Source organism: Corvus cornix, chromosome 2 (genome assembly GCF_000738735.6).
Source record: "Corvus cornix cornix isolate S_Up_H32 chromosome 2, ASM73873v5, whole genome shotgun sequence".
NCBI lineage: Eukaryota > Metazoa > Chordata > Aves > Passeriformes > Corvidae > Corvus > Corvus cornix.
The window spans coordinates 67,147,135-67,174,066 of record NC_046333.1 but is presented as its reverse complement, the minus strand read 5'-3'; the positions used below and the strand labels follow the sequence as shown (position 1 = coordinate 67,174,066).

Below are 26,932 nucleotides of genomic sequence, written 5' to 3'. Positions count from 1 at the left end.
TGTCTGTTACAAGCAGCAGCTGTCACAGGCTTGGGAGATCCCTCAGCTGGCAGATCTGGGAATTGCTGGCTGTAGTAATTTCCATCTAGTGAACCTAGGGGTAAATGCCCTAATCACATATGCTCCGCCGCTGCAGCCTCATCTCTATGGAAAACACTCGGTGTAGCCCCATCCAGGCCCTGCAGGGCAGGACTGAGCCCTCTTTACTAGAACATAGACTGTGGGGTCCTCTTGAAAAATCTGTTCAGACCATTGTGAGACCAAGTGCACCAACTCCAAGCATTCCCTTTGCTGTGTGAAAGGGACAGGCTCTCAAGTCATGGGTTCACGATGTGAATTTAAGTGGCACAGCGAAAACTCAAGGCAGGGTAAGTTGTGATTTCCATGTAGGCTGAACACAGGGAGAGTGATGAAGAAAGGCAGGGTAAATTTCAGCTTTTCCTTACCAGCTAAGGGACTGCAATGTTGTAATGCTGAAATTTTACTGTATCTTAATAGAAATTTATAGCCAAGACTACTTAGATGAGGGGACAGAAAAAACAGCCAGATTTAAAAAAAAAAAAAAAAATAAAAAATCTAAGACCTCATCTTGGCCTTGGTATCTCTTCTTTTTAAGCCAGCTATTGAAATCTATCTAACTTGACCTTTTCAGGGGAAGATGAGGCAGGCTTCAAATTTTAGTTATTTTTATGTGTTCTGGGACCTAAAAATACACCAACACATCTGCCTTTAATTTTTCCCTTTTTTACCCACAGATACAGTTCACAAATACAGGGCTCCCAGCATCCTCTATGTTCAAGCCTTTTCTGTTTTGTTTTTTGTCAGCTTTTTTTTACCCCAACAAGTCTTACCTCCTTCTGTTTGGATGCAGAACACCTGCTGGAACTGCTGTTTTCAGAGTTACTGCATGGAATGTGAGTGTGTGCTTGGTCACACAAGAGCATGCACGTAAAAGCTACGAGGACTTGGCCTTGTTGTAACCTTGTGCTTCAGCAACCATTAAGCATCCTAACAAATCCTTTTTACACTGCCATGGGTCTAATGAGGTTATTCTTTCTAGGAATGTAGGGCACTATGGCTCACTTCTAACCCATCAGGATTCAAGAATTTACTGAACATTTTCCCAGGGCCCTCCTTTATTCTTATAAAGAATTCTAATCTTAATTATTAGTCCACTGTCCAAAGCATCACAAAGTACTTGCTCAATATTATTTCCATTCCAACTACACATGTAGAAATGCAGATTTTTAAGAATGGCATGTTTTCACACTTTGCATATTTGTTTCTATGGGTTGCTTATCAAGGAAAAGGCCTTTTTTCTCGGTGCCATACTCATGCTTTATTTAAAAAAAAAAAAAAAAGCTACACAATGCTAAGGAAAAAAAAAAATCAAGTATACTTTACAAAAAAACCTGCAGCTGTTTTCAAGAGATCTGATCTCACTTATAAATGCAAGTCAGCAGGTAAGAAATTAAATGATAATTTAACACTTCAGTTGCAGTACATCATCTGAACTTAATCATCCGAAACAATCAGTCATTCTTAAATTGACTGTTGATTGTAGCTACACAAACAATCATCTGTATCAACTGATTAGAAAAAGTCCCTGGGAAAATTTAGAGATAAATGGGAAAATGTCAGGAGAATATTACTTAGCCCATCTACAAACTTTTGCAGAAATCAAGAGATCTTTCTGGCTTTGCTCTCCTCTGTATGTTCACTGCAACTGCTCTGCATGTTTTAGAAATGTCAGAATGTAAAGCTGCAAACACTGGTCAGTGAGGGGATTAAATTACTATAGCATGGATCTATGTGTACAGCTGCCAACCATTTACACTAGTGCTGTGTCTTACTATCTCCACAGAAGTGTATTGTGCAAGTCTCAAAAAACTTCAAAACACTCTTGAAACAGCCCTTATGTCACTCCTATGAGGTAGGTACTGTCCTTCCTTTGGAGGAGAAAAGAGAACAGACTCTCTACTGCTCAGTACATCAAGCACACTGAAAACAGCACAACCAGTCTACTTTAGTATTTGGCTTCCCTGGATTCAGAGCTTTAACCTGCAACATTTTGTTTAACACCATGCATTCTAGGAATAACCAGTAAATGATACTTTTGATTAGACCTGTTCCAAGCTAAGCAACATGTTTGGCATAAATGTTTTAGAACAAGCAGAAACACTGCCATCTCTGGTCTGTTCCATCCAGCTCCACAGCCTACAACTTAATATTTTTGCACATGGAGAATAAACTTCAATCCTTTAGTCTGACAGCAGCCACTCTTTTTTCTCTGATGCTGGGGAAAAAAATGAACTGCTGCCAGAAAGCAGACAGCATACCAAGGGCTACAGGTATCACATGCAGTTCAAGGGTAGCCTAAACTAATGCTCTGCTGCCTCTGTAGATGTGAACTCTAAAGCTGGTTTTCCTACCCCAAGAGTCAAATTTTTAGGTTTTCACAATTTTTTGAGTAAGTTAAGGAGCAGTGAGAAAGGAATTCACAGAGGTCCTTCACTTTAAGCCCATAGCTCATTTGCTCTCTAAAAACATTTTAACATCTCTTACTAATAAAGAAGAAACCGTAGCCCACATCTCCTTTCACAGTTCTCACTCTTGTCAGAAGCTCCCAGGAGCAGTTGTGTGGCAGTGCAGTAAGCTGGCTGAGAACTGGTAAAAATGCTGGATTATACAAATGGCTTGTGCTGCCACATGGAAAGGGGTGGCATAGATAGGAAGAATTGCTGCTGTCTCATCTTTAAGTAGCAAAACTATAACCTACTTAGCTGATAATAATGATATCCAGTAACATACCTGTGACACTAAGCTATGCCTGTTCAAAAACTGAGTAGAAAATTCAAGTACCAAAATAAAAGTTTCTTACCAATAGGATAAAGCAACAACTACATTCCCCCAGTTTAAGAAAACTGAGTGTAGTAGACTGGCTTACTCACCAGAAATAATATCAGAGATGCCAAAGTTCACTTACCCTGCACACTGGAATTTCCACTACAGCAAATTAATGAGAAACAAGTAATTAAAAAATTTTATGACATTCACCATGAGCAGTAGTGGTCTACTGGCCCCTGTTCTTATGAACTGCTTCTGGCTAAGAAAGTCACTATGAACCACCTACAGTGAATGCCAAGTTGTACCATCAGAAAGACAGCCTCAGGTACAACTGGACTTTCCCACTGCAAGCTGCCTCCTCTCTTCTTTCATGCTTAGAACTTAAGCATTTGGAAGTCAACCTCTGAGTGGAGAGAAGAGAGCTCAGCCTTCAAATGCTTACTTCTTATTAGTACAAATAAAACTAGGGTATTATAAATTAATATCCTCTGTTGTGATCCTTTGTCTTTTTTCCTGGTGTATCACTGTACCATCAGCACCCCCTCAAAGAGTACCTTTAAAACTTGGGAAGAATTAAGAGTATACAGTTCAAGATGACCTATTACAAGAAGGTGAAAAAACCCTCTCCTGATGCCAGGTTAGACACATAATCCAAGAGAGGGAACTTCCAAGTTCAGCGCATCAGGTGCTGCAATTGCTAGGGGGGTTTAGCATAGGAAGCATTTAATCCATAAACACACTGTTGAATCAATGCAAAGTGGAATACAAGTCTGCAAATCTACCACAGAACCAGTCAGATTATATCACTAAAGGCAAATAAAGCTGTTCCACACAATTTGAGTGCAGATACCCCTTATGAGGGCAGCATTCAACTGTTTCCTAAATGATCTGAATGACAATTATGCAACCTTAACTGTGAAAAATATTCTGCCTGGACTAGCTGTATTTTCAGGAAGTTGAACAACGCATCTCTTCCATAGCAGTATGAGTCAAGAACATCTTCACAATTCATTCTGGCAAAGTGTGTAACAAAATAGTGCCAGCACAGAGCCTGGATGCTTCAAACACACTGTGGAAGGATCTGGAAGGATCACTCAGCATTCATTGGCTCAGAAGTTCAGTCCCTGCAGAGCAAGTATAGAACTGAAGGGGCATTTTCACAGGCAGGGATCAGAAAAGGGAGGAAAAGAAGACAACAGAGGCCTCAAATCTATGCCTCTTCCTGAACTCAACAAGCTTTCAGATAACACTCAGACACTGCAAGAGAGGCAGCTGAGATGCAAACAATTCAAGCCTTGTCCAAGCAAACTGATGTTCTGCATATTGGCTCTTTTCCCTGTCAGTTAATTCCTGAGCACAGTGGATGTGGACCAATACCTCAGTACCTGGTAATCATGTAAGTCACAAAAGGAAATCTTGTTTTGATTTTTCATACAGCTTTTCTGCTTGAGTACTGAACCAACATGCAACTAGTGATGAATATGCATCAGTGTTACTAGTTAAGAAAGACAAAGTGGAAAAAAAGCCTCAGACCAATTTACTGACCAGTGTAAAGATGCCTCAGATTTAAAAACTGTAAAGGGTGAATTAAATAGTCTGCCAATAAAAAGAATTACTTGAAACTGAATTTGAAAAACAGTTGGCTTCAAGTGTGTACAGCAAATCCTTGTAAAGCTTTAAAAAAAAATAAATTGACGTTTCGATACATATGACATTCCAGTTCTTAGAAGAGTGAACCAAGAACTCACTGAAAAGTTGCTCTGGCTTGTTCAACAGTTTCTTGAGTAAACATTGCAGAACTACCACTATAATCTGAATACCTAAGCTGCTGGCACGACTCAATAACTAACCATTTAACAAATTGGGTATAAAAAAGAAATTTATGTAGTAATACCAATTCAGCACACAAATTCCATGCTTCATAAGTTCTGCTGCTGTGCAAGAGCCCTCCTAACATCTATGCAGCTAAGTTCAGATTTTTAGGTCACTGCATGCCCAGATCAAAACAGCAGCAAAATATCTACCACTACAAGCAGCTATACCCAATTGTGCCTTTAGAATGAAAACTATGCAGAAGTTGAGATGATCAGTGCCTGGCCACTGAGACAGGACCACACACACAAACTTCAGTGTGTGCACCTTGTAAAGAGTAACGTCACTTACTGAATAAGAACAATGCATTCAGGTTCTGACACAGATATGATACAATCAAGACAGATTGAAGTCACCAGACATTCAGATTAGGGAGAGAAGAAAAATCCTTCAATGACATGTACAAATGACAAGCCAGCATTACAAAGAACTCTAAAGGCACATTTCAGGTAACATGTTTCTGTGAAGACCAACCGCTTACACACGCAGGCACAAATCTTAATGGCTACCTCCCCCCAACAATTAAAAAAAAAAATTAAAAGAGAAGTGCATTTTCAGTAATATTAACACCATTCAGTTAATCTGTTCAGTCCAAATGTTTAGCAGTATTTTCCTTATGGTGATATGGGTTCTCTGCACTACTCCAATCCAAAAACACCAAACAGGCAGAATTAGTAAAGGTTCAACTGTTGCACTAGTTAACATTACTCATCAGAGCCCACTGGTCTCTTCTGTGCCCTCTTGTAGGGCAACCTCCTCGGTGAAGCTTTATCTAGATTAAAAGAAAAAAAAAGGAAAAAAAAAAAGAAAAAAGAAAAAAAGAGATAGTTGCATCAATTGCAATTGTTACACGAGCATGTATTTTCCTCCTCCTAAACACAAGACAAGCTGCCCTTCAAGTGCAATGCATCACCACAGAGAAGCGAGTTCAAACAACTTGTTAAGGCTTTTTAACTATTAGCACCCTAAATACAAGGTAACAAAAAATATGTTTCTGTTCTGTAACATGCAACACCAGGGTAAGGTTTGTTCTGTTTGCCAGTTACTAAAATGCACAAAAACCCAAACCCAAGACCCTATGCCATCCCTATGTGGTACTGCAGGCTCTGCCGCTTAGAAAATTTTCATGTTCAGTAGTTACACTTCTAGAAAGTTAAATTAATTATTTTGATGACTACTGCCTTGAGTTTACCCGACTGAAGAATAGAGGATTGACTCTTCTTTAGACAGCTTTGTCTCACATGTAATATTTCCACATTCATACAACTAACAGCAGAAGAAAAGTGTCTCTGTTGTGAAAAACCACACTTTTCCAGAAAGCATCCACATTTGACCGGATGATCTTCAAGGCCCCTTCCAACCCAAACCATTCTATGGTTCTATGATTATTACAGAGAAGCTTCAATACTTTGCATGAAGAGCTAAAGTGATTGCTAAGTGCATCTGGTGACTAACTTTCTTAAACAGAACAATCTCCAATAACCTCCCTGTTTAGAGTATCTGCAGACACAAGGAGCAGCCATCATGCCCTTACAGGCCAATCAGTACAGTATGAAGTGTCAATAACAAAAAAGTCAGGAATATCTGAGATCTTGAAGGTCATGTATTTTAAAGTTCTAGTGTAGAGTTCTAATTGAAACTAACCTGGAGCTGAGAAAACCACAATTAAGAACAACTTAATCGTTAGTTTTTCCTAAATTTCAAGTATTAAGATATGAATACCTGTTTGGCTTAAGAAAGGGATGGTGGCAGGGCCCAAACATTACCAGGATTTGAACCCTTTTAAAGACAGCTTGCTCTTTAGAGAAAAGTAACATTTAGACCTTCAGTTTTTCTTGCTAGATTGAGGCTTTTCAAATTTCAGTGTCTGGGTTTTATGCTATTCTTGTGTCTCACAGAAGGAAATGTACAAGAAAGCTTTTATCTTCTCAAGTAAAGCACTAACCTTCATACCTGTGCTGTGTAAGTGTACTTAAAAAGGGTGAAGGAATTTAAAAAAGCAAAGTCATCAACCCCTGGCACAACTTCATGTTAGAGCAGGTGCTCTAGCCCTTCTACACCAAATGAAGCTCAGAATTCACTTATTTGATTAATACAGCAGCCTTTGCGAAGTAAAGGTAGCTCCTACAAAGGGTTTTCAAAGCACTTCTCTTTGCATCTCATATAGGATGCACTTTTTATTGAGGCTTTCTCACCTCATACCAGTCACTGCTACTGATGATAGGAGCTTATCAGCCTGATACTACACCAAGGTAAGTGGGGAAGGCAAGATAAACATCTGCCTTTTAGAAAAAGATTCCTGGGAACTGTGAGAAAAGACAACAATACTTCAGCAATATTCTACTGAAACTCTGTTTCTACAACATAACCAGAAATATATGCATAAAATAGATGAAAACATAAATTTAGAAGTATATAAAACGTGTACCATTGTGTGCATCTGTTCTGCAATCTTTTACTGCTCATGCTACATCACCAGTCACAGCATGCAGGAAGCTGTACTTCTAGCCACACCTAATTATTACAGGGACAACATATAAAGCACTTTTCACTCTTCAATTCACGAGAGTCTGCCTCACCTCTTCTACTCTGCACTGAAGCCATGGGAAAGCAAAAGAGAAGAAAGAGTAAGAGAAGTTAGAAATATCCACAGTCTAAGGAAATCAGATACAGGGTTTTACCACTGGCATTTCAGGTATCAAACAGAACTTTTGGATTTGTGAAGGACATTAACAACAAGTATTAATGTGGCTTTAGTTAAAACACACTTCTGATGCTTATTTAAGACTTTGGTCTATAGGTAAACTTCCAAACAACTTACAGAAACTTTGAGATGACAGCTATTTTCTCCTATTTAAACCTCCTTTGTGATCCAGATTTTGGGTAGAGATTTTATACTGTTGAAAAATATTCTACAGAACAAATTGTAAAGTCACCAAGAGTAATTATTTTATCAACCAATGAAGTTTGTTCTACAAGGAATAGACTGCTAAAGTAATAATCTAATCCTTAAGCACAGTGCTTGAGACAATTTTCTATTCCCTAGAAGATATATGCTGTTCTAAGAAATTCGTACCTGCTACTTACTCAGTTACAATTAACTGATCAAGTAAGTTTGTTATGGTCTAGTTTGTGAAAGGCAGACTACTTACTTATTTGATTTAAAGTTTCTTGGGGAATCCAGCTCATATCAACATCGTTCTGGTTTGATGTTCCCATCTCTACTTTCTGTACTGGTCTTTTCCTCTGAAAATTCAAGAAACAAGAAAGATTTTTCTTTTAAGTAAGACTTGGATAGCACAAGTATTAGAAATAACTAAAAATGCTACATTTAGTCAATTACAATTATTTCACTAAGGCAAAAACTTAAGGCTAGTCAATGCAGAGAGACATCTTTTCCATTAGCAATTTATTCCCCTAAGATTTACATTACTATTTCTAACACCTCACAACACTTATTCCACATAAAGGCACCGAGATTTCATGCACACCTGGGCAAGTTTATTATACCTTTTGCTGATGATTAATCAAACTTTGTGATGACCAGTTTTATTTTGCTTTCTCAGATTAGCACAACATTTTCATATGTAACCTGACCTTGCAAAATAATCAGCACTATGGCAAAGACTTGCTAGGAACTAAATAAAAGACTGACAGCTGTTTTCCCCCAAATTCTGACCTGGATTAAACTAATAGGCAGAAACAGAGAGCATAGGGAAAATCTACCCAGTAAGTATTGAATCAGTAGACACATACATGCAGTGATTAGAAGGTACTTCAATTCAACCACTTCAGTGTGGAGCCAAAGAGCAGCCCCAAAGGGCATGAGCTCAGCAATCAGAGTAGCTTCCATTAGGAACATTTTTTAAGAACTCACTGGTTCTAAAAATAAATCTTCTACCTGTACCATCATATGCCAGAAGCAGTCACTGAATTGCTTTCCTTTCACATCAGAAAGGCCTTGTATCAACAAGTACACAGAAAAAACACACTACCCACCTTCCTGGACTCTAGTAACTGATGTAGGCCAACAATGACCAGCAGACCGAGTCCAGCGAGGAACATGTACATGAAGATCCTTTAAAAAACAGTTCAGGAAACCATTAACTAAAAATGTCAAGTTTTGAAGACAGTTTATGAAGGGGCATAGAAATTAAGCCTAGCTTTGGCCCTATGTCCACTTAATTTTTCCCAGGAACTTTTGTAGGGGGCAAATGGGGAAAATACCCAAGGAATTTGAAACTAAAGTGCTAACAACTATTATGTAATTATTCTGACTTGGCTTTCAGAAACTGTAATCTTAAGTTTAATTCTGAACAGCAGAACACTTGAAAAATGTTGTATAAATCAGGAAAACGTTATAATAAATAAATAAATATTGAAATTTAGTAACTTCAAGAATTCTTTTGCACTACCATGAAGTTTCAAGATACTGGGTCACAGGCAATATTTGTGTTTGTGACAGCTTTAATCACTTACAAAACCCTTAAAAATCTCTCATATACTTTTAGCATGCTATTGCAAAGCAAGTACTGCTAGGACACTATTAATTTGCAACAGACCTTGACATTTGAAAGACCTAGCTTACTTTGCTCTGTGTTCCATAGTTAGAATTCTACCTATTAAATAATTTTTTTTAGTCTGTGCATTCTGGTTTGTTTTGAAGAATTTTACCGGAAGTATCTGTTGATACTTAGCAAGAGGCAAACCTAAGTTATAGCAAAAATTTATTTGGGGATTAAGGAATTTGCAGGTAAAGAACTTATTCCAAGCTGAACATCTGAACTCTCATTTACGATAAAGGAAATTATGGAGTCAAACTGAAGAAGATACCTAACTGAAATCCCTGTTATAGGGTAATTATCTGTTCCCAGGATATTCACACAAACTGATTCTAGTATTTGAATTGTTTTGAAAGCTCCTTTTTTCAGCATATCACACATTTCCACGTGACCAATTGTTCTTTCATTTATACTATTCTATTCGAGAAATACGAATTACTGCAACAGCTATTTCTTTTGGCTGACCTTAACAGGAAGCTTGCTCAACAGGCAATTTCTACCTGCAGCAGGACAATCCAGATATTCAGCGTTCTCTACAAGTATTTCTGAAGACTAACTATTTTAACTCACAGGTTCACTTAAAATTCCATTTCAGAGTTACAAAATTTAAAAGCATTTTAGCACAGCATACGCCTGAAAGATATTTGGTATGTCAGATCTACTTAAGTCTCTAAAAAAAAAAAATCACTCCTGAAAGGTACCTACTACAGACAGCAGTTAGTACAACAAAAAAAGACCGAGTTCCTCTATCTCATACTCCAAATACATCTTTTAGTTTATGTAATCTTAGATTACAGTGCAGTGTTCCAGAAGAAAGCTATTCCAGTCCTGACAGCAGGACCCACAGCCTGATACTATGGACTCCCCGCATCTTTTAACTCTTAGGAAAAAGCACAGTAGCATAACAAAAGTTTAACAGCTTTGAATTGCTATGTAGCTGTATAACACCAGGTCCTATTCCAGGCTTAAGCCCTCTGAGCTAAAGCACATCTGTTAACTTCTCACTGACACAGTACCAATCCTGAAGATCCCCACTAATAACAGAGATCTTAATTTTGGGAAAAGTTCATATTTTCAGTCTGTCAAATGCTGCTACACCATCAGCAAAACACAGCAGACCTAACATTCAATAAAATGACAATACAAAAACTATTTTCATTGGCACCACCAATAACCTGTTCTACCAGTGCACCAACTAAACCTGGATCTCCAGCCTCCTTACGTTTCTCCATCCAGCCCATCTTCTTTCTCAATAATTGTAACAGTTTGATTGAAGACAGCATCTTGAAACACATTGCCCTAGAACAAAGTTTGCACATAACATTTTAAATTAATTTCTTCAACACATACACAAAAGTTTACCTTTTTCCATGTTCTTGGAGAACTTCTAGAAAGGAGCAACTCCTGCATGAGACTTTCTCAAGTTTATAAATTGTGCTAGTTTAACTCAACACAAAGCACAAATGTTTTGTTCCAAGTACAAAGAACAGTATTGATGATATCAAGATGGTCACATCCAGGCTTCAGTACGATACCTCCTATAACAAGAGGTATTACATACAAAGGGTTCTTATTAGGGCTACCAAAACACAAAGGTACAGAAGTCTGTTAATCCTTAACCTGCACTTAAAGAGAAAAGAATAAAATTGAGCCCCATCTATGCTTTTGTGTAGCCTTTTCCCAGACTGCAACTACTGGCCATTTATTTGCCTTAAGTGAAGTTTGCAGGTGGCATTCATGTTGATTGCTGGGTTTGTTAGCAAAGCCCAATCTAAAAAGCACAGTGAAATTTAAGTTATCCTAAAGAAAGCTGATATTTTGGTTGGCTGAGTGGGTTTTTTACGAATGTATCCCACTACAATACAGTTCTAAGGCACTCCAGCTTCCACTGCTGATACAACTTTAAGTGCATGTAGGCAGTCACTTACTGTGCTTATATATCTACTGCTTTGCTTAAATACTACAGAGGCATTCACTTTCTGGAGAGGTACTTGACTAAGTAGTTCCTTCCTGACACCTCCACATCAACTAAAAAGATTCAAATTAGAGCATCAGGCTTACATTTACATCTCTGTAGTTGAGATTGATAACCAGACCGAAAGGACGACCACCCATAGGCTCAGCAGGGATGAAGGAGTACTCAAACGTGGCTTGTCTCTGTGGTGGAACTACTGTGTTCAGAGAGAGAGCTGTGAAGTTCTGGATGTAAAACTGGTAGTCTTGAGGGTACCGGAAAGAAGCGTCCAGAGACTCGACAATGAAATCCTCTGTACCCTTATTGGTGAAGCCCACCAAAAATTTTACAATGTTGTTCGCTGGAAAGTCTGAAACACACACAAAAAAATATTCAACCATTAGAAACATCATGCACCACACACAGCCAATTCTAAACAGAGAGCATCTAGAACAGACTCTGTAGTTTAAAGCTTCACTGTTTTAGGCACACATTGATGTAGTCTAAGCAACAATAAAGAGGATGGTAGATTAGCAGAGGACTCTTACCTTCACCTTTCACAAATAAGATGGTTGTATCAGCACTAGGTGAGGCTTTAGGTTCTCCTGACAAGTCTTCTTCCTCCTTTTCTTCTGTCTAAGACAAGAGACTTTTTTGAAAAATCCTATAACAAACAGTGAAGCAAAAACCATGCTTGGTTCATGAGAATCCCATGTGTCAAAGCATGCAAACAGGGGCAAGTATTTATACCAAATCCTGTTCTTGCAGAATTAGCACATAGTCTATTGTCCCTCTAGATGTGATGAGCATCCTTTTCAGCACTTATCTTTCTACTTGTTATATTTGACACAGTGACTAATCTGAACTACATTTAGCTCTATTGAAGGGTTTATAATCAAAAAGCATCAGTAAGGCTTCTGTTTGGGGGTGGAAGGAAAAGAACAGAATCTAAATGTTAAGTGTTCACATCTAGGCTATCTCTACTTAGAAAACAAGCATTTCCAAAATACAGACAGGCATAAGACAAATGAGTTACTTTCACTACAGGGAGTGTTTATGGCAGCTTTCTATTCAGTTTTAATTAGTTGAGTGTATGTATGCCTGCAAATGGTTAGGCTGTTGGTACTACATAAGTCCATGGATTCACTTGTTCAAGTTCACCTTGAGATGATTCACTTTTTAATTTAGCAAATGCAAGCATTAAGGGCTTATTTTCCACTTGGGGATCACGGGATCATCACTGCCCCCACCAAACAAAAACAAGGCTGACGCAGTAGTGAACAGTCTCAGCTAATTGCTTACAAGTCAGTTGGATCATTTGATTTCAGTGCTTAAACAACCTCCTGAAGCAGTGGAAATCCTACTGGATCAGTCAAACACATACCATGAACTGGGGAACCAGAGCTGAGCATGCAGCATCTTGACTCCAAGATGCTATGAAAAACTATCTTTTATTTCAGTGACAAATAAAAGAAACTGCCTAAAAAGCATCATGTTTTGTACCCAACACACAGACTACTTACTATTTAATATAAAGCACATTACAACCAAGAGGTTATTTAATAATATTCTGTCAGTACTGACACAGTACACCTTCTACCACTTACCAAAGCTGGTCAACCATAAGCTCACCAACTTAACAACATCAGGAAAATCTGATAGAATCAAGTAACACTTTACCAAATCTGCATTTTTATTATGCATGTCTTCTCCTAAATATTGTCCCAAACTTCCTTAATTTACATCAGAGATTTGAGAAAATTTTGCACCAATCCAAGTACAGGAAGTGTCTAGCAAGCCCAACACTCAACTGCAGATCACAAAACTGTGTCAAACATTTCACTTTTTCGTTCGAAATTTTTTTTTGTTTGTAATTTTTTGAAATTGTGTTGTAAATTTAGTTAGCTGAATTCTTTTAAATTGTCTTGCCTGATTAGTTTTGCTTAGTATGAGTAACTAAGGTTGCTAAAGCCTTAGGCTGCAAGCTGCAGACTTTCACCTTGAAAGGCTGAACTAATCTTGAACCATTGCTTAGGTATGTGAAGGGAGGCTCTGAGATCAGTGCAAACTGAGAGATTAGGAAGCCACAACTGTCAGCAGAAGATGCACCCCATTCAGATAAATACAACTACAGAAATAATTCAACAAGGAACAGGAAGATCCCAGAACAAAAATTACCATTAAACAAGACGTGTGTGCCAGGCTCGTGAAGAATGGGTACACAGGTTGTAAGGGTGTACCAGCCCAGGGATTTCATTCTGGGCCGCCTGAGTGTCCCTACTGTGGAAACACTCAATTATTAAATTGCTATTTCCTGGAAATGGACATCTGAGACTCTGCTGAGGGAAACCTAGCACAAAGAAACTTTTTAAACATTTGTCAAGCTGAAGCAAGTGACTCTGAACAGCAACATGGCCACAAGCCTAAGAGTTAAGAGAGTAGCAAGTGACAATGGGCTACAAAACAAGGGTTTCAGAATTCATACTGAGCTTAACTAAGAACCAAGACTCTCTTGCCCCTAAGAAATAAATATCAAAGACAGTAGAATTAAGTAGTTCTATCCTCTTCTCAGTTTACTGAGGTGCAGCTGAAGATGCAAAATGACTACAGAGGGCTCCTATGAGAATCTGGTTCTCTTACTTGGTGGTTTTTTTGTGACCTACAGTTTTGGTAGTCAGAAATCAGGTTGTCCTCATGCGGTTTTTCAACTGGTAATTCAGAAAGAAAAGATAAATCCTTCCAACACTTCAAACTGAACAGAAGCTTAACCAGATACATGGAAATAGCTATCTGAAAAAAGCAATGTTAGTAAACTCTTATTTGAGTTATCCAGCTCCAAGCACTTCTTGTCTAATTCATACTTTTGAAGTAACATTCATGTACAATTACCAAGTCTGTTGGTTCATCTTCTTCAACTTCAGCTTCATCATCTTCATCTTCAACTACAGTATCTTCCACAGCTTCCTCATCTTCTGTAGCATCCTGAGCTGCAACTAATAAACCTGAGCCTACCAAAACAAAATGCAAATACAAGAAAGTCTTTTAAATGCCTAGTTAATAAACAGAAAACTGATGCTGAAGTATAATTCTCAAACTAATGTTTGAGGAACTTCTTAAAAACCTGTCCAATACAGTGTTTTGAAGCCTCAGTCACAAAAACCTCCAATTCAAAGGATGTCTGTGTTGATCTTTCAGCCTTATTCTTTCTCTAACAACTTTTTCACTTATTTATCTGCCACTAAGTTTAAAACCAAAAAATTTACAGCTGGATGACAAAAAGTTCAGCATTCACACAGCAACGCCTAAATTTGCAGAAGGCAACCAATTTACCTTAAAAGCTATTGTTCAATTTTTGAACACATTAACGCATGAAAACATTCAAATTTTGCAATTACAAAAGAGAAAATAAGACATTGCTATTGCCAGGGAATCAATTTAGTAAGTACTGTTTCTTCTATGACTAGCAAGTCTAACACGGTATTAGCATGCTGATAACAAAACACTTTGGAAGGTAGCTAAAAAGTTACTGGTTTTTTGTACTTATTTTCGTTCAAGTTTTGAAACAAAGAATGTCTTTTTTAGGATGACGTCCTCAAGATCATATATATCCATATATCCAACAGAACCACAACGCTAGTGGAAACCTGAACTAGAACAAGGCTCCAAGACAAGTGCAATCCGATAGCCCACTGCCTCTTTGCTTTTGTGGCGCCAAGCCTCATGCATTCAAACACTGGGCAAATATGATTAATAAAAATATTGGCCATGGGACAAAGTTCTGTCCATTTGCAGTTCAGAGCACATGCAAGAAAGGCTGAGATCTAAAACATGTGCACAAAACTACAGGTTTGGGTTTTTTTTTAATAAACATAACATTTTCTGAATATGAAAGAGTAGAAATTAATGGGTAACTGATTTATATAGCTCTGAAAAAAGACCTAGCTGCTATAAATACAAAATTTAAAATAAATATTTAAAAAGTGTCATGAGAAAAACTAATCCTTGAGCAGGACAAGTATATCCAAGGACTTAAGAACTGTTAGTCAGTGCTAGAAAGAGCAAGCACAACCCCTCCTTTCAAGCGTCTTTAGGAGGCACACTCAAAGACTTTTACTCAACCACGTGCAATGCTTAACCTAAGCCTTAACTACCATGTTTATTTGCTGATCTTTTAAACCTGTAAGTGTATAAAAAAATGTAATTTCTATAAAAATTTTTACACGTAAAGGTAGGGGTTTTTAAAATTAAAAATTAACAGGGTAGAGTTAAGCCACAGGCACCCTTCGCGATCAGCTGCCCAGCACACCCTCAGACCCCTTACGGTCTTTCCGATGGATGTCAGAGGGGCTGATGATGTGGCAATAGCGGGAACGGAGAGCTCTGGGAGGGGACTCGCACACGGCGTGTGCTGCAGCCCACCGCAAGAGCCGGGCGAGCAGCCTTCCCCACCCCTCCTGCCCTCCCAAACTTAGTAGTAGGGAGGCAATTTCCAGATCATGAATCAAATAACGCCACAGCGTAAACAGAGATTAGCACTCCTCGGTGTCGCCAAGGGCACCTGGGGGGTGGCGGCAGACGAGGTGGGAAGGCAGAGTGGCAGCCAGCGCATCTGTTAGGGAATCTGGGAACCAGCACCGCCGGCGAGCGGGGAGAAGGACAAACCCGCTGCCACCAGCCCAGGCGGGGCTCTCCGGCTCTCCCGGGCCGCTGTCACGGCCGGGCCCGAGGCCGGCGCCCGCAGGGCCCCGCCCGACACCGAGGGTCGCTACGCCGGGAGGGGCCGGAGCGCGGCCTCGCACGCACCGGGGCCCCGCAGGTACCGGGCCGGGCCGCGGAGCGCCGGCGGCCACGTGCGCGGGCGGCCGGGGCGATGAATGAGCGGCGCCCGCCGCCGCCTCTCGGCGGAGCTTCCGCAGGCCCGGCGGGGGCGGCTCCCCCTGCCCGGTGCGCCACGGGGATCACCCCACACACACCCACCAGCCCCGCTGCCCGTGCCCGGGCAGTGACGGCCGCCCGCCCTCACCTGGGCCGCCGCGGGCGCCCCCGAGCAGCAGCGCGGCGGGGAAGACGAGCAGAGCGAGCAGCAGCAGCTGCGACAGGCGGCTCATGGCGATGATGATGGCGGCGGCCGCGGCGAGCAAACCCCTCCCGCGCACCCTGTCCCGGCGCTGGCTGCCGCGGCGGGATGGCTAAATGGCGGCGGCGGCGGGCGCTGGAGCTGGAGAGGCAGCTGGAGCCGCCTCCCCCCTCTGCTCCATCCGGGGCCGCGCCCGCCCCGCTCCGCCCCCGCGGACGTGGCTCCGCCGGGCAGGAGGCGCGGCGGCCACGTGAGCGCTCGGCAGGGGCGGGCGCTTCCTGCAATCCCGGAGCGCGGCCCCGGGGCGAGGGAAGTGCTCCTAGCACCGAGCCTCTCCCGCGAGGGGCTTTTGGACAGCGCTCCCAAGCGCTTCAGATTATCCTTGGTCCTGCGCAGCGCCAGGAGTTGGACTTCGACGATCCTCGTGGCGTTGCAAAATGTGGAATTTGAAGATGTAATCTGTGAAGCAGCAGCTAACAAGCAAGGTCTGTGTGATGTCCTGGTGTTAGAAAGACAAATTACTTGTCGGTAGAAGTGCCTTGCTGAGATTTAGGGTTTGACGTGCTACAATAATCTTAGACCTAGGGAGAGCTTGGGAAGAAGGATGTAGCACTAAGAGTGGACACAAAGAATGCAGAATTTACGGGCCACAAGGACATTTGGCAGAACTCCCAAGATAAGGAAGAAACTAATAAACCCAACTCAGCAACTGTACTAAATCAGCTCTGACTGGATAAAAGAGAATTCCCGCAGGTGGAGATCACGGCCACCGACTCACGGACCACCGACCCCAGAGACACCCTGGCTCCAAAATAAAGACTGAGCATGGCAATCAGTTAGCATGAGTAGCGAGAGACTCATTAACCTATAAAAGATAAAATACTGATTAATAAGAGAAATATGTAACTTGTAGATAGTGAACATTAATGTCTTTGTTAAAATGTGTAAATAGTGGAAGGTTTTGATAGTTGGCATGCTTGATTTGTGGAATACCACTGAGCACCCAGGCTGGTGCAACTCTGAAATTAATGATCAATGTCTCTCTCAAGTGTGTAATTATTGGCTTATTGCATACCAGGTAATAAGTCCAATTTTTTCTGGACGACAGTGGGTCCCTTCCAACTAGAATATTCTGTGATTCCGTGGGAAGTAGACTAACATACCTCCAGAAAGACCAAGGATAAAGCATAACAATTTGTTTGCTGAAACAAAGGTGCTATTGAAATCTCACATAATTCCACATTGCTTTAGAATAACTGAATTTGAGTCATATATTTGATGGTTTAATTGAAAGTTTCCCAAAGCATTATAGGGAATGAATATGATAGATACATTGCCTTTATCTCAGTAGACCTTTTGTTAAATGCAGTGTAAGGGATGTTAAAATGCAAAGCTTTCCCAAGCCCTACAATCAAAACATTCAGTGAAAATAAAAGTGCCAAAGCCCAAACCAGCCTCCATGCTTTCTCTTTTCTCCCACAGTTTATTCAACAATTTGCATCCAGGGTAAAATGAAACAAGAGTAGTGTTAAGATACATTCTATATGTTGAGTTAACTTTAATTTGTCATTTGGGCATATGCAGCTTGCTGTAATGGCAATGGTAAATGTAGTCTTGAGGCTTTCATTTTTCATTTTCACTCATTTGCTTTTGAACCTGCAAATTACACTAAAAAATTATCAGAAGTAACCATTCTAGCTAAGATTAATCTTATTTTAACCTGCTGAAAATGTTACTGAAATGCTGTTAAGTATTGACTGAAAGTGACGTGATTATGAAAACCAGAAAACATTCATTGCTACTGATAACAGTATTTCTAGTCAGATAATATGCACCCAATGGTATAATATTACTTTTTCTGTAAGGGTCTTTCACCAGGTTGTGATGTCTTTATCCTAGTCATGGTTTGGTTGTTTTGCAGGAATTTTTTGGGGGGGGAAAAGCAGCTAATTATTTTTTCTTCAGGAAAGTAAAAAATTACTGGCATGCTGTAGGAGGTTTCCTATATAGCACTGCAGGATCTGAAACATTTTGTGTCTTCTACACAGTGACTATGTACTTTAAGTGCTGCTTTTCCATCTGAGTTAATTGTTCTTGACGTTGCTAATTAATTAACCTGTATGGTGCTCTCACTGGGTTTGTATGTTGTTGGGGCATGGAAGGGTGTTAATTAACAGTGCATCTGAAAATAATTGCGGTACCTTGACTAGCTTCGGCAACACACCCAGCCAAGACTGACTCCAATATTACAACTGTGCCTAAAAGCATATTAGGCTGCATTTCTTTTGTGCTAAGTACTCTACCCATATTAAACAAGTTATAATTTGAAAGAGAAGTCTGTATGAAAACCTGAAACAAGCTGCAGAGATTTTTTTTTCCTTTCTTTTTGCAAGGACTGCTCTGTGTGTTCATTCACAGGCATAATAAAAAATGTTGACAATATTTGCCACTATTGTGATGTTGAGCTTTGACATCTGTTATGTTGGATGCTAATGCTGAGAAGACTGGTGTTCACTCAGAGTTCATGTTGCTCCTGGGAATGTGATTGCAGTCATGTACAGGCATTGTATCCTTGCATTTAAAAGAAGGTTTTCAGTTAGAAATTACATGTAAAAGTGTTACGAGGAAATATGCCTTCAGTTTCATCATGTGTCTTACAAAAAGGGTGAGCATTCCTAGTATGTGATCTGTAAGTAATGTTTACCTTACATTTCCATTTTAAACTTCTTAAATGAATCTCCCAGATGTGTTGTTCCCTCTTTGAAGATACCAGCAAAAGACAAATAACTGTTTATGTAGAGACTTATTATTTTTGCTATCAATACTTGCTTTTGGCATGGCCAAGGGTTCAAGAATCAGTTGGACTGCCTCTTCATAATTTACTCAGTGCCTTCTATGAGAGATGAATTCAGCAAAGCACTTTTAGGAGCAGTGTCATACAGTCCTAACCTGCTGTCTGCATCCTGTTTCTCACTTTTGGATGGCATACCAAGATATGTCAGGAAAAAGCTATCTGCAATATAATCTGACTAGGACAGACATCTTGCTTGTAATGTAGAAGGAAATTTTGTTGGTACAATCAGGAGGATCACTTTCTCACTTGCTCCCTGAGTTTCCCTGGAATTTTACATATTAGCAAAGTGTTTGGTGGGGGTTTTTTTCTCAGTTGTTTTTCTGTGGACATTGCTCTAGGTGTTAATACCTTGCAGTTGCTACCACGTGCCAAGAACTGCATCCTTCTCGGTTCTCTTCAGGTTCAGGTCAATGCAATAGTTTTGATAAGTAACCCCCCTAATCCAATGCGCCCCAAAAAGGTAGCTTGTTATTTTTGCTTGCTATTTTTTCTAAAACTTTTCTTGGGCTCACAGACAAGATCAATTTTTTTGCTTTCAGAAACTGTCAAAAGCTCTAAAATTTTCTTCTAATAGTTGGTGATTTTGTACCCTTCCATATTATGTCGTGCCTGTTGAAATCAGGAGAGATAATATTACACTTTCAAAAAAAAAAAAGTCACCAAGATTTATCTCTTCATTACTTTTTGTAGTTTAGAAAAATAATTCTATATTTATCGAATTCTGAGGCTTTTTTTTTTCATTTTAATTTCTATAGTATTTTTCAAAATTACAAACAGTTACTGTATGTGGTAGCTATTAATAATTCCAGTGAGAATCTCCCACTTAGACCTGTCAAACTGACATTATTCTTTCTCACCACTGATTATAACTGTGGGGAATCAACCTTTTTGAAATTGATGCAGGCAGAAAGGGGTCATACAGCAACCTCATCCCTGGAAGTCCTGTCAGCTGCTTCTGACTGGATGGTAGTACAGGAGACAAACCAGTGTTCACAGGAGCTCTTAATGAGATCTGCTAAATTTTTGCCTGAATTGTGGTGGTTCTTTGAAGGTCAGTGCTTTCCCAAGGTTTTTTTCAGGAAGGAATTTTAGCTACCCTATTGCAGAAAATTGTCTCAACCACACACAAATTCTGTATTTTATCTAAGGAAAAAAAAAAGGAGAGAGATACTTGCCTGGAGATCTATCTCACAGAAATATATGGAAAATTGTGTTCCACAAACTTGACCAAATAATTAGATGGTATTTTTTGAGAAATGGAAAAAATCAAATGAAAACTCTAATAGTCTAGATAAATTTGTCATTGCTAACCATGGCTGCTTAATCAGATTGATGGATTCCATATGCTCCATATGGTGGCAACAGGAAAGGAAATTCAGAGCTCCCTTTGGCCTTGTCCAAGGCTGCCCAGCTTAAGACTGTGCAACACTTGGGTTGGGGTGATGGTTTTGCAATATATGCAGCTTAAAGCATACAGAGTATTTTTAGCCACCAGATTTTTTATCTTCCCTCTGCGTGAAGAGCAGAAACAAAGTTGTTGACATGAAAAGATAAAAAGCTATTTTTATTCTACACTGCAAGTTAACTATTGCTACTTATTCAGTGATAGGTTGGCTATTTCATAAATCCAGTCTTTCTCACCCAGGGAGTGAACTCTGTATACTACAGCAGTATCTGGTAGCAGCATTGAGTGTATCCAAACAACCTCCAATCTCCTGGTTTTATCATTGTGAGTATTGTCACATGTGGTGAAAGCAAAATTCTATTTTAAGCCTAAAGTACAATAGGGAAATAAAACATAGCCAGTAATGTGTACATGTAAGTGCATATGGAGTAATCAATGAATAAGAAAGGCACCTATGGCTATGGTAGAGTTGTCAATGTTAAAGAAAAAAATAAGAAAATTGAAGATTAATTTCTAGATGTTACTCTTCATGCTATGGGAAATGAACAAAGCAGATCTGTTTTCTTTGTGAGTGACTTTTACGTCTCTTATTGGAGTGCATCTAGAATATTGTGTCCAGTTTTGAATGTTTCCTAACCCATGCAAGATACAGACAAAACTGTCTGTAAGCTGCTGCAAGCTGAAGAAAGAGAGAAGGTAACAAACTATGCAACATTTACATTCTGATCCTTTCATTCCTTTTCCCCTTGAAGAAGTAAAAAAAAGTTCATTATCTTAACTTTTTATTTCCTCATTTACTTGAAATAATAAATTGCAAAGTGTTTCATCAGTGCTTGAAATTAGATTATTGCATAAATATCTGTGTAAGACAGAATTCCACACTTGGACTCTGTCACTGTTGTCCACAGGGACGGCGCGAAGAATGACATGGAATTCAAGTCCAGGATAAGTGGCATTATTTAATTAATTATCAGTTCGTTTATGTAACTTGGTTTACAATAGAGAAATGACATCATTGGGTGCTTGACCATACACCTCCCAGAGTGATTGGCTGAATGCTACGATGCCTATTTCAAAATATTTTCTTCAGTGTGGAAAAGAAGACTGTGCATAACAAGTTTGCACCTGTGAGATAAAGTCTTGGTTTACAAAACCTTCTACACTGTTTACTGCTAGCCTGCGTGAGAAAGGAGACTCTCACAAGCAGCTGTAAAAAGCAGGAAAATTTTTCTGCTAACCTTTTCAGCATCTACAGGACTCAAATCCAATAAAGGATTCAGGAGTGCTATCTCACCTTTAAAGTTCTTAAAGTAGCTTTTTGGAGAGAACCCTCAGCTGGAATCTGTGGGAGTTTGTCCCTAGAAGGGAAGGGGAACTGCTGCACCTGGCAACTGGGAACTGCTGCACATGGCAGCTAGGATTGTGCATTATAGATACTTTTGGTGCTTACAGTATCAGACTGAATTATGTTGTAGCTGTCTCTAGTTCCCTGACTATATCATATCTCTTTCCATTGGTTTCAAGCTGCAGGATGTGGTTTTGTCATTGGTCTTTCACCCTCTGTTGCTGCAGCTTTTGGTTCTCCCTTCCGATCTCACAAATCTGTTGTGTTTTCCTCATCTCAGCTTGCTCATTTTCAAATTCTGCTTGCAGGATTTTAAGCCAAGGAGCCAGCTTGTTATATTTAGATAGTGGCTCTTGACTTTCTGCCAACTTGTCATCCCTTTCTCCCTGGAATTTTGTTTGCAAGGACAGGAGCCATTTCTCTGTGTGTTCTCCTTTTCCTCCCTCAGCACTGTAGGATGATGACCAAGGAGTCAGGCAAGGGCTAAGGTTTACTACCTGTGGATACACTATGTGCATTCCATGTTATCTTTGAGGATGGATATCTGTGTAGCTGGCAGTGAGAAAGGCTGAGCTGGATGAAGGAGGAGGCTTGTGGAGATAGGATGGTCCTGTTCTGGCTCTGAGGAGAGAAACAAAGTTGTGTCACTGAAACTTTGAAGGACACAATGGTCAAAAAGTAACTAACTCTTGGTGAATTGAGGGTGGTTTAAAGATTAAAACACACATCCCTGCATGTGCTAACAAGCTTTGTGAAGAACATCCTGCTATGTATATGACTCTTACTCCACTCTCCACCTAAATCACGCTATATATAAAGAGGGGGAAGGACGATAAGATTGTGTATAAGGAGCTGTGAGGGGCTCCCCATTCTGTGAGTGGAGAGAATCCCTTTACAGGGATCCTCTTTATCCCTTCATTTAATCTCCCTGTTTTTATTCTTCCTTGGGAGCAAATGATGTCCCAAAATGCTGGAGTAAAGAGTCCTTACCAACTTTCAGCATTTCCTGGGGCGAACAACACTTTCTATCATCAATTAATTAGAAGAAGGCGAGGTCACATGGCTTGACAGCATTCTGTTCAGAGCAGATGGAAAAGCAAATGAGGATGAATTTGAGTAAACTTCACCCGTACTGTTACTGTAGTGGTGGAGTAGTGTCATTCTACTGTTGCAAAACAAGAGGTGACACCCTCTGTCCAGTTTATGCAAGCTATTTTTTCACCAACTTCAGTGGAAATTTTCCATCTGTGAAGATAAGTCAATGTGGACCAAATTACAAAATGATGAAAATTAAGAAGTTCACCCTTCTACACTGCCTACAGTCCTTGCACCTGCATCAAGTTCCAGTGCAGTGACAAGTCTAAAGAGTGTAATTGTCAGATGTTGGCCTAATTTACAGTAATCTCTGATTTTAAAGCAAGAATTTTAAAAAGGAAACAAAAACCACCAAGAAATCAAAATTCAACTATTGGCTAACCTATTTGATTGTAGAAAATGAAGAAAAATAAATGTTTACATTAAAGAAGTAAGAACTAGAAAAGTCTTTCAGGCTCTGTGAATTGCTCTATTTACTGAATTTTGAGAAGGCTGATAAAAGGGAGATTTTACTCCCTGAAGACAAAAGAAGGCAAAAACCATGTTTGAAATGTCTGTTGGAAGAAGGCTATACATTTTTAAATGGAATTTCCTAGATACTTTAATAAATTTAGTAATAAACAGGAGTAGAGTTTGATCCACCATGTTTAAATGTTTTGGTTTGCTTTTTTTCTTACACCACCTGTAACTGAAAAAAAAGAAAATTATAAAAAAGAAAAAGCATCTCAGATTCTGGTGGAAACCCTCTCAGAGTACTTCCTCTTTTGTTGTACTGTATTACACTGTTCTTTATACCTATTTTCACTTCTCTTTTTGGCTGTATCAGGCCTGGTATGTGCACTGAGTTCTCATGGAAAGAATCAGATGATATATTCATGTTATTCTCTCTCCAGTTGTTTGGAGGCTTTATTTGTTGTCCAGTGGCTGCCTACCAAAAGCATGTAATTTGTAACTTCTTTAATTTTTAATTTTAATTTAAATTTGTAATTACTGTAATAAACATAATTTAATTTAAATATCAATTAAAATTTTAAATAATTTGTAATCAGAATGGAAACTGCAATGCAAATGCATTACTCCCTACATTCATTACTCAGTTAATTCAAGGCACAACTCCAGCACCTGCATTTGGTATTCTTAGCTCTTCTCTTTTATGTTACACATCTGTGAGGCCCAGCACTCACATAGAAAATTTTGCAATATAAGTGCAAAAAAGCACTGCTACTAATTTTATCAGAGAAGGGTATTTTCATCATTCAATCCTCCATTCAAAGACCATGGCTCCTTCTGCAAAGGGAGTTTTGCTAGCCAAGTTCAAATTATCTTCTCCAGGAAACTGCTTCTCAGTATCCAAACCTGAGTGTGTCTTGAATAGAGAGACAGAGTGTTGAGGGAGAAAATAAGACATGTCTGTTATGGAGGATCCTTTAATAATACAATCCAGCAGTGACTCCACATTTCTGCAAGTGGCTCTTCATGAGGACCTACAACGGGTTTAACTGATAATTATTCTGGCAATGAAACATCTCCCAGGCTCCTGCAATTCTTTTTTAGTATCGTTTTCTTTTTGCCAGCCCAACCTTCTCCTTTGATGTGGTTGTTCTTCCTTGCCTAGGGATTTCTACTCTGGGAAAAATGTATCCACGCCCAAAGACTCCTTCCAATCGACTATGCAGAAAGGTATGTTGGTTCTACAGCAAGTATTTCTATGGCTTAGGGACTCTCGTTTTCTGAGAGGTATCCTGAAATTCATATGCAATCAAAAGAAGAATTAAGTTTTTTTAGAGTGGTTTCAAAGAATATTCATGGAGATAATACAGCTGAGGAAAATAGGTGTTTTGTTTTGAACTTAATGAGTGTATCGCTTGACCTCCTCAGTGCGTATCCTTTTTCATCGCTAGTCCTCTATCAAAAGTATGATGGAACTACCTGAATGTTCACAGCAGTACTGAAGTATCCTATTAGCTAATTTCTCTTTCATAAATATGTGTGCCTATTCCATTTAAACCAATGTCTTGTATAAAGTGGAAATATAGCCTAGAATATTGGAATATCAATCACAGTGCATGAGATAGAGAGGATCCTGGTCACTTGCTGTGTTGCTGTAACAACTGCTCAGGATATAGATGCTGCTTTCCATTTTCAGATGGGTTTTTCTGTCAATCATCTAACTCCCTTGACCATATGCTTTGTTCCCCCCTCTCATGTCTCCCCATGCTCTGTACAATCCCTATTGTTCATGTGCTTCACTCATGCCATGCCAGTAAGAGCTGACCTCAAAATCCAACAAAGTCTGTTGATTTTGCACCAGCTAAAGATCTGTTAGACAGCACTGTGAACTACAAAGCACTGCCTGGCACTTTGGCAGGGGAGGGAAGTGTGATAGATAAGTGTCATTACAACATGCTCATCCTAGCACATGGCACTTGAAATCACTCTCATGTTTAGCCTCACCAACAGGAACATACTGCAGCTCAGATTTTCCAAGATGGGCTCAGAAACACAGGTTGCTTCACAGAGCTGGCAGGCACTGTCTTTTCTCACCATTGGGTTCTACATTTCGTCCTGCAAATATAAAAAGGAAGCTGTTAGTGGTCTTCTCAAGTCACTTCCTCCAGGAAGGAGCAATACTGCAGTTCTTCCAGGGATTCTGACTATGGTCTCTGTACCCAGTTTCCCAGCTTCAGTGTGAACCAGAATGTATACCTGTCCTACATAATATGTCGTGTTAAGTACAGAATTAGTGCATCTCCGAGTGTGAGCAAACATTTTGACTCTTAATCTTCAGGAAATATAATAATGCAGCCATAGGTAGAGTAAGGGAGGTAGTAGTTTTCTGAGGACCGTCTCATGTGGCAGGGAACATGGAGCTACAGTGGTCCAAGCTAGATACATAGTCTGATAGATGTCTGTCCTCCCATGGATTAGGGCTGATAACTGCTAAATCTCTGACACCTTTTTTCCCATTCTCCTTCTGAAAGTATCACCATTACCTAGTGGACTGTTTCTCTTAATCCTGTTACAGATGAATTGTTTGTAGAACAGTTTGCGCTTGCTTCCAAAGGAGCTCTTGAAGCCTGGGACAAAAAAGGTGTGCTGCACTCCAAGGTTGTAGAAAAAATCATGTGGAAGCCTGAAGCATAGAAGGAATCAATATGAATGTGGAAATTGTCTGGCAGTATTATGTTTCAAACAGTCCCCTGTCATTACAACAAATGGGTATGTTTACTTAAGAGCACTGAATAAGTTATTAGAGAGTGAAATAAACCTGTAGAATGGCACTTTCTCTACCCACATGGATTAACCCACATGGATTAAGAGTCCTCCAACACCTGCTTCTAGGAAAAAGATCAGTAAACAGGTGATCTTAATCCGATTTCTGTTGGTGGCTGTGTATTGGGGAAAATAAGCACAGAGACTCTCAATGAGCTGACTTTATGGAAGTGTTGCAGATGCAAATTATACCTATTGTATTAAATATTTTTTAAAGGTATCTCAGTACAAGCATCCACGTTTTCTGCACAAACCCAGGTTTTTTATAGCTTTTACACATACCACTTGGATAATGGGAAAACATCTACAAAAAAAAGAGACTTCATTTTAAAATTTTACCATTATGTACCAGATAGCAAAAGCCCGGCCCTCGCTTTTATTTTCTTACTCCTACGTTATCATGGTATATAAACAGATTATAATGTTTTTCAATGTAAGGGGTGTTAGGAGCTAAGATGGCTCTAGCCAGGCTTGATATTTTGGAATGCCTTTGGCTTCAATTAGAGCTTTATTTCAATAAAGGTTGGAATTTAATATTTCAGAGTGTACTAAATAAAATTCTTCTCAGTATCTACTACCGAGGACACAGATCATCACTAGTGTGTTAGAGAAAACAACCATGAATCTGTGGCAGGAATGGTCATTCCC

At 39.6% G+C, this 26,932-nt stretch overlaps 1 protein-coding gene and 1 long non-coding RNA gene across 4 annotated transcripts; both read right to left on the bottom strand.

The window, feature by feature from the left end:
• Nucleotides 1-3,359: 3,359 nt before the first annotated feature.
• SSR1 (signal sequence receptor subunit 1) lies at nucleotides 3,360-16,505 on the bottom strand. Of its 2 annotated transcripts, XM_039549053.1 has the most exons (9): nucleotides 16,259-16,505; nucleotides 14,125-14,243; nucleotides 11,784-11,871; nucleotides 11,343-11,605; nucleotides 10,504-10,580; nucleotides 8,719-8,797; nucleotides 7,872-7,965; nucleotides 7,299-7,313; nucleotides 3,360-5,491 (listed from the first exon to the last, which is right to left on the bottom strand). In XM_039549053.1, exons 1-9 carry the CDS (start codon nucleotides 16,341-16,343, stop codon nucleotides 5,424-5,426), a joined length of 888 nt encoding a protein of 295 aa, XP_039404987.1. In that variant the 5' UTR covers nucleotides 16,344-16,505; the 3' UTR covers nucleotides 3,360-5,423. The 2 variants fall into 2 exon arrangements, with proteins under 2 accessions (XP_039404987.1, XP_039404988.1); XM_039549054.1 differs by lacking the exon at nucleotides 7,299-7,313 and having other exon boundaries at nucleotides 16,259-16,504.
• A 5,071-nt stretch (nucleotides 16,506-21,576) lies between these two features.
• On the bottom strand, nucleotides 21,577-26,489 carry LOC109145072. 2 transcript variants are annotated; one of them, XR_002046267.3, is made up of 3 exons: nucleotides 26,005-26,489; nucleotides 25,466-25,576; nucleotides 21,577-22,537 (listed from the first exon to the last, which is right to left on the bottom strand). It is a non-coding gene; the product is annotated as an uncharacterized LOC109145072 (long non-coding RNA). The 2 variants fall into 2 exon arrangements; XR_005601438.1 differs by having other exon boundaries at nucleotides 25,480-25,576.
• Nucleotides 26,490-26,932: the final 443 nt, after the last annotated feature.

Coding starts and splice junctions, on each gene's coding strand:
- SSR1 (XM_039549053.1), bottom strand. CDS start 16,343: ATGAGCCGCCTGTCGCAGCTGCTGCTGCTCGCTCTGCTCGTCTTCCCC. Junction 14,244..16,258: donor GGGCGCCCGCGGCGGCCCAG/GTGAGGGCGGGC, acceptor TTGTTTTGGTAG/GCTCAGGTTTATTAGTTGCA. Junction 7,966..8,718: donor AGTTACTAGAGTCCAGGAAG/GTGGGTAGTGTG, acceptor TTGAATTTTCAG/AGGAAAAGACCAGTACAGAA.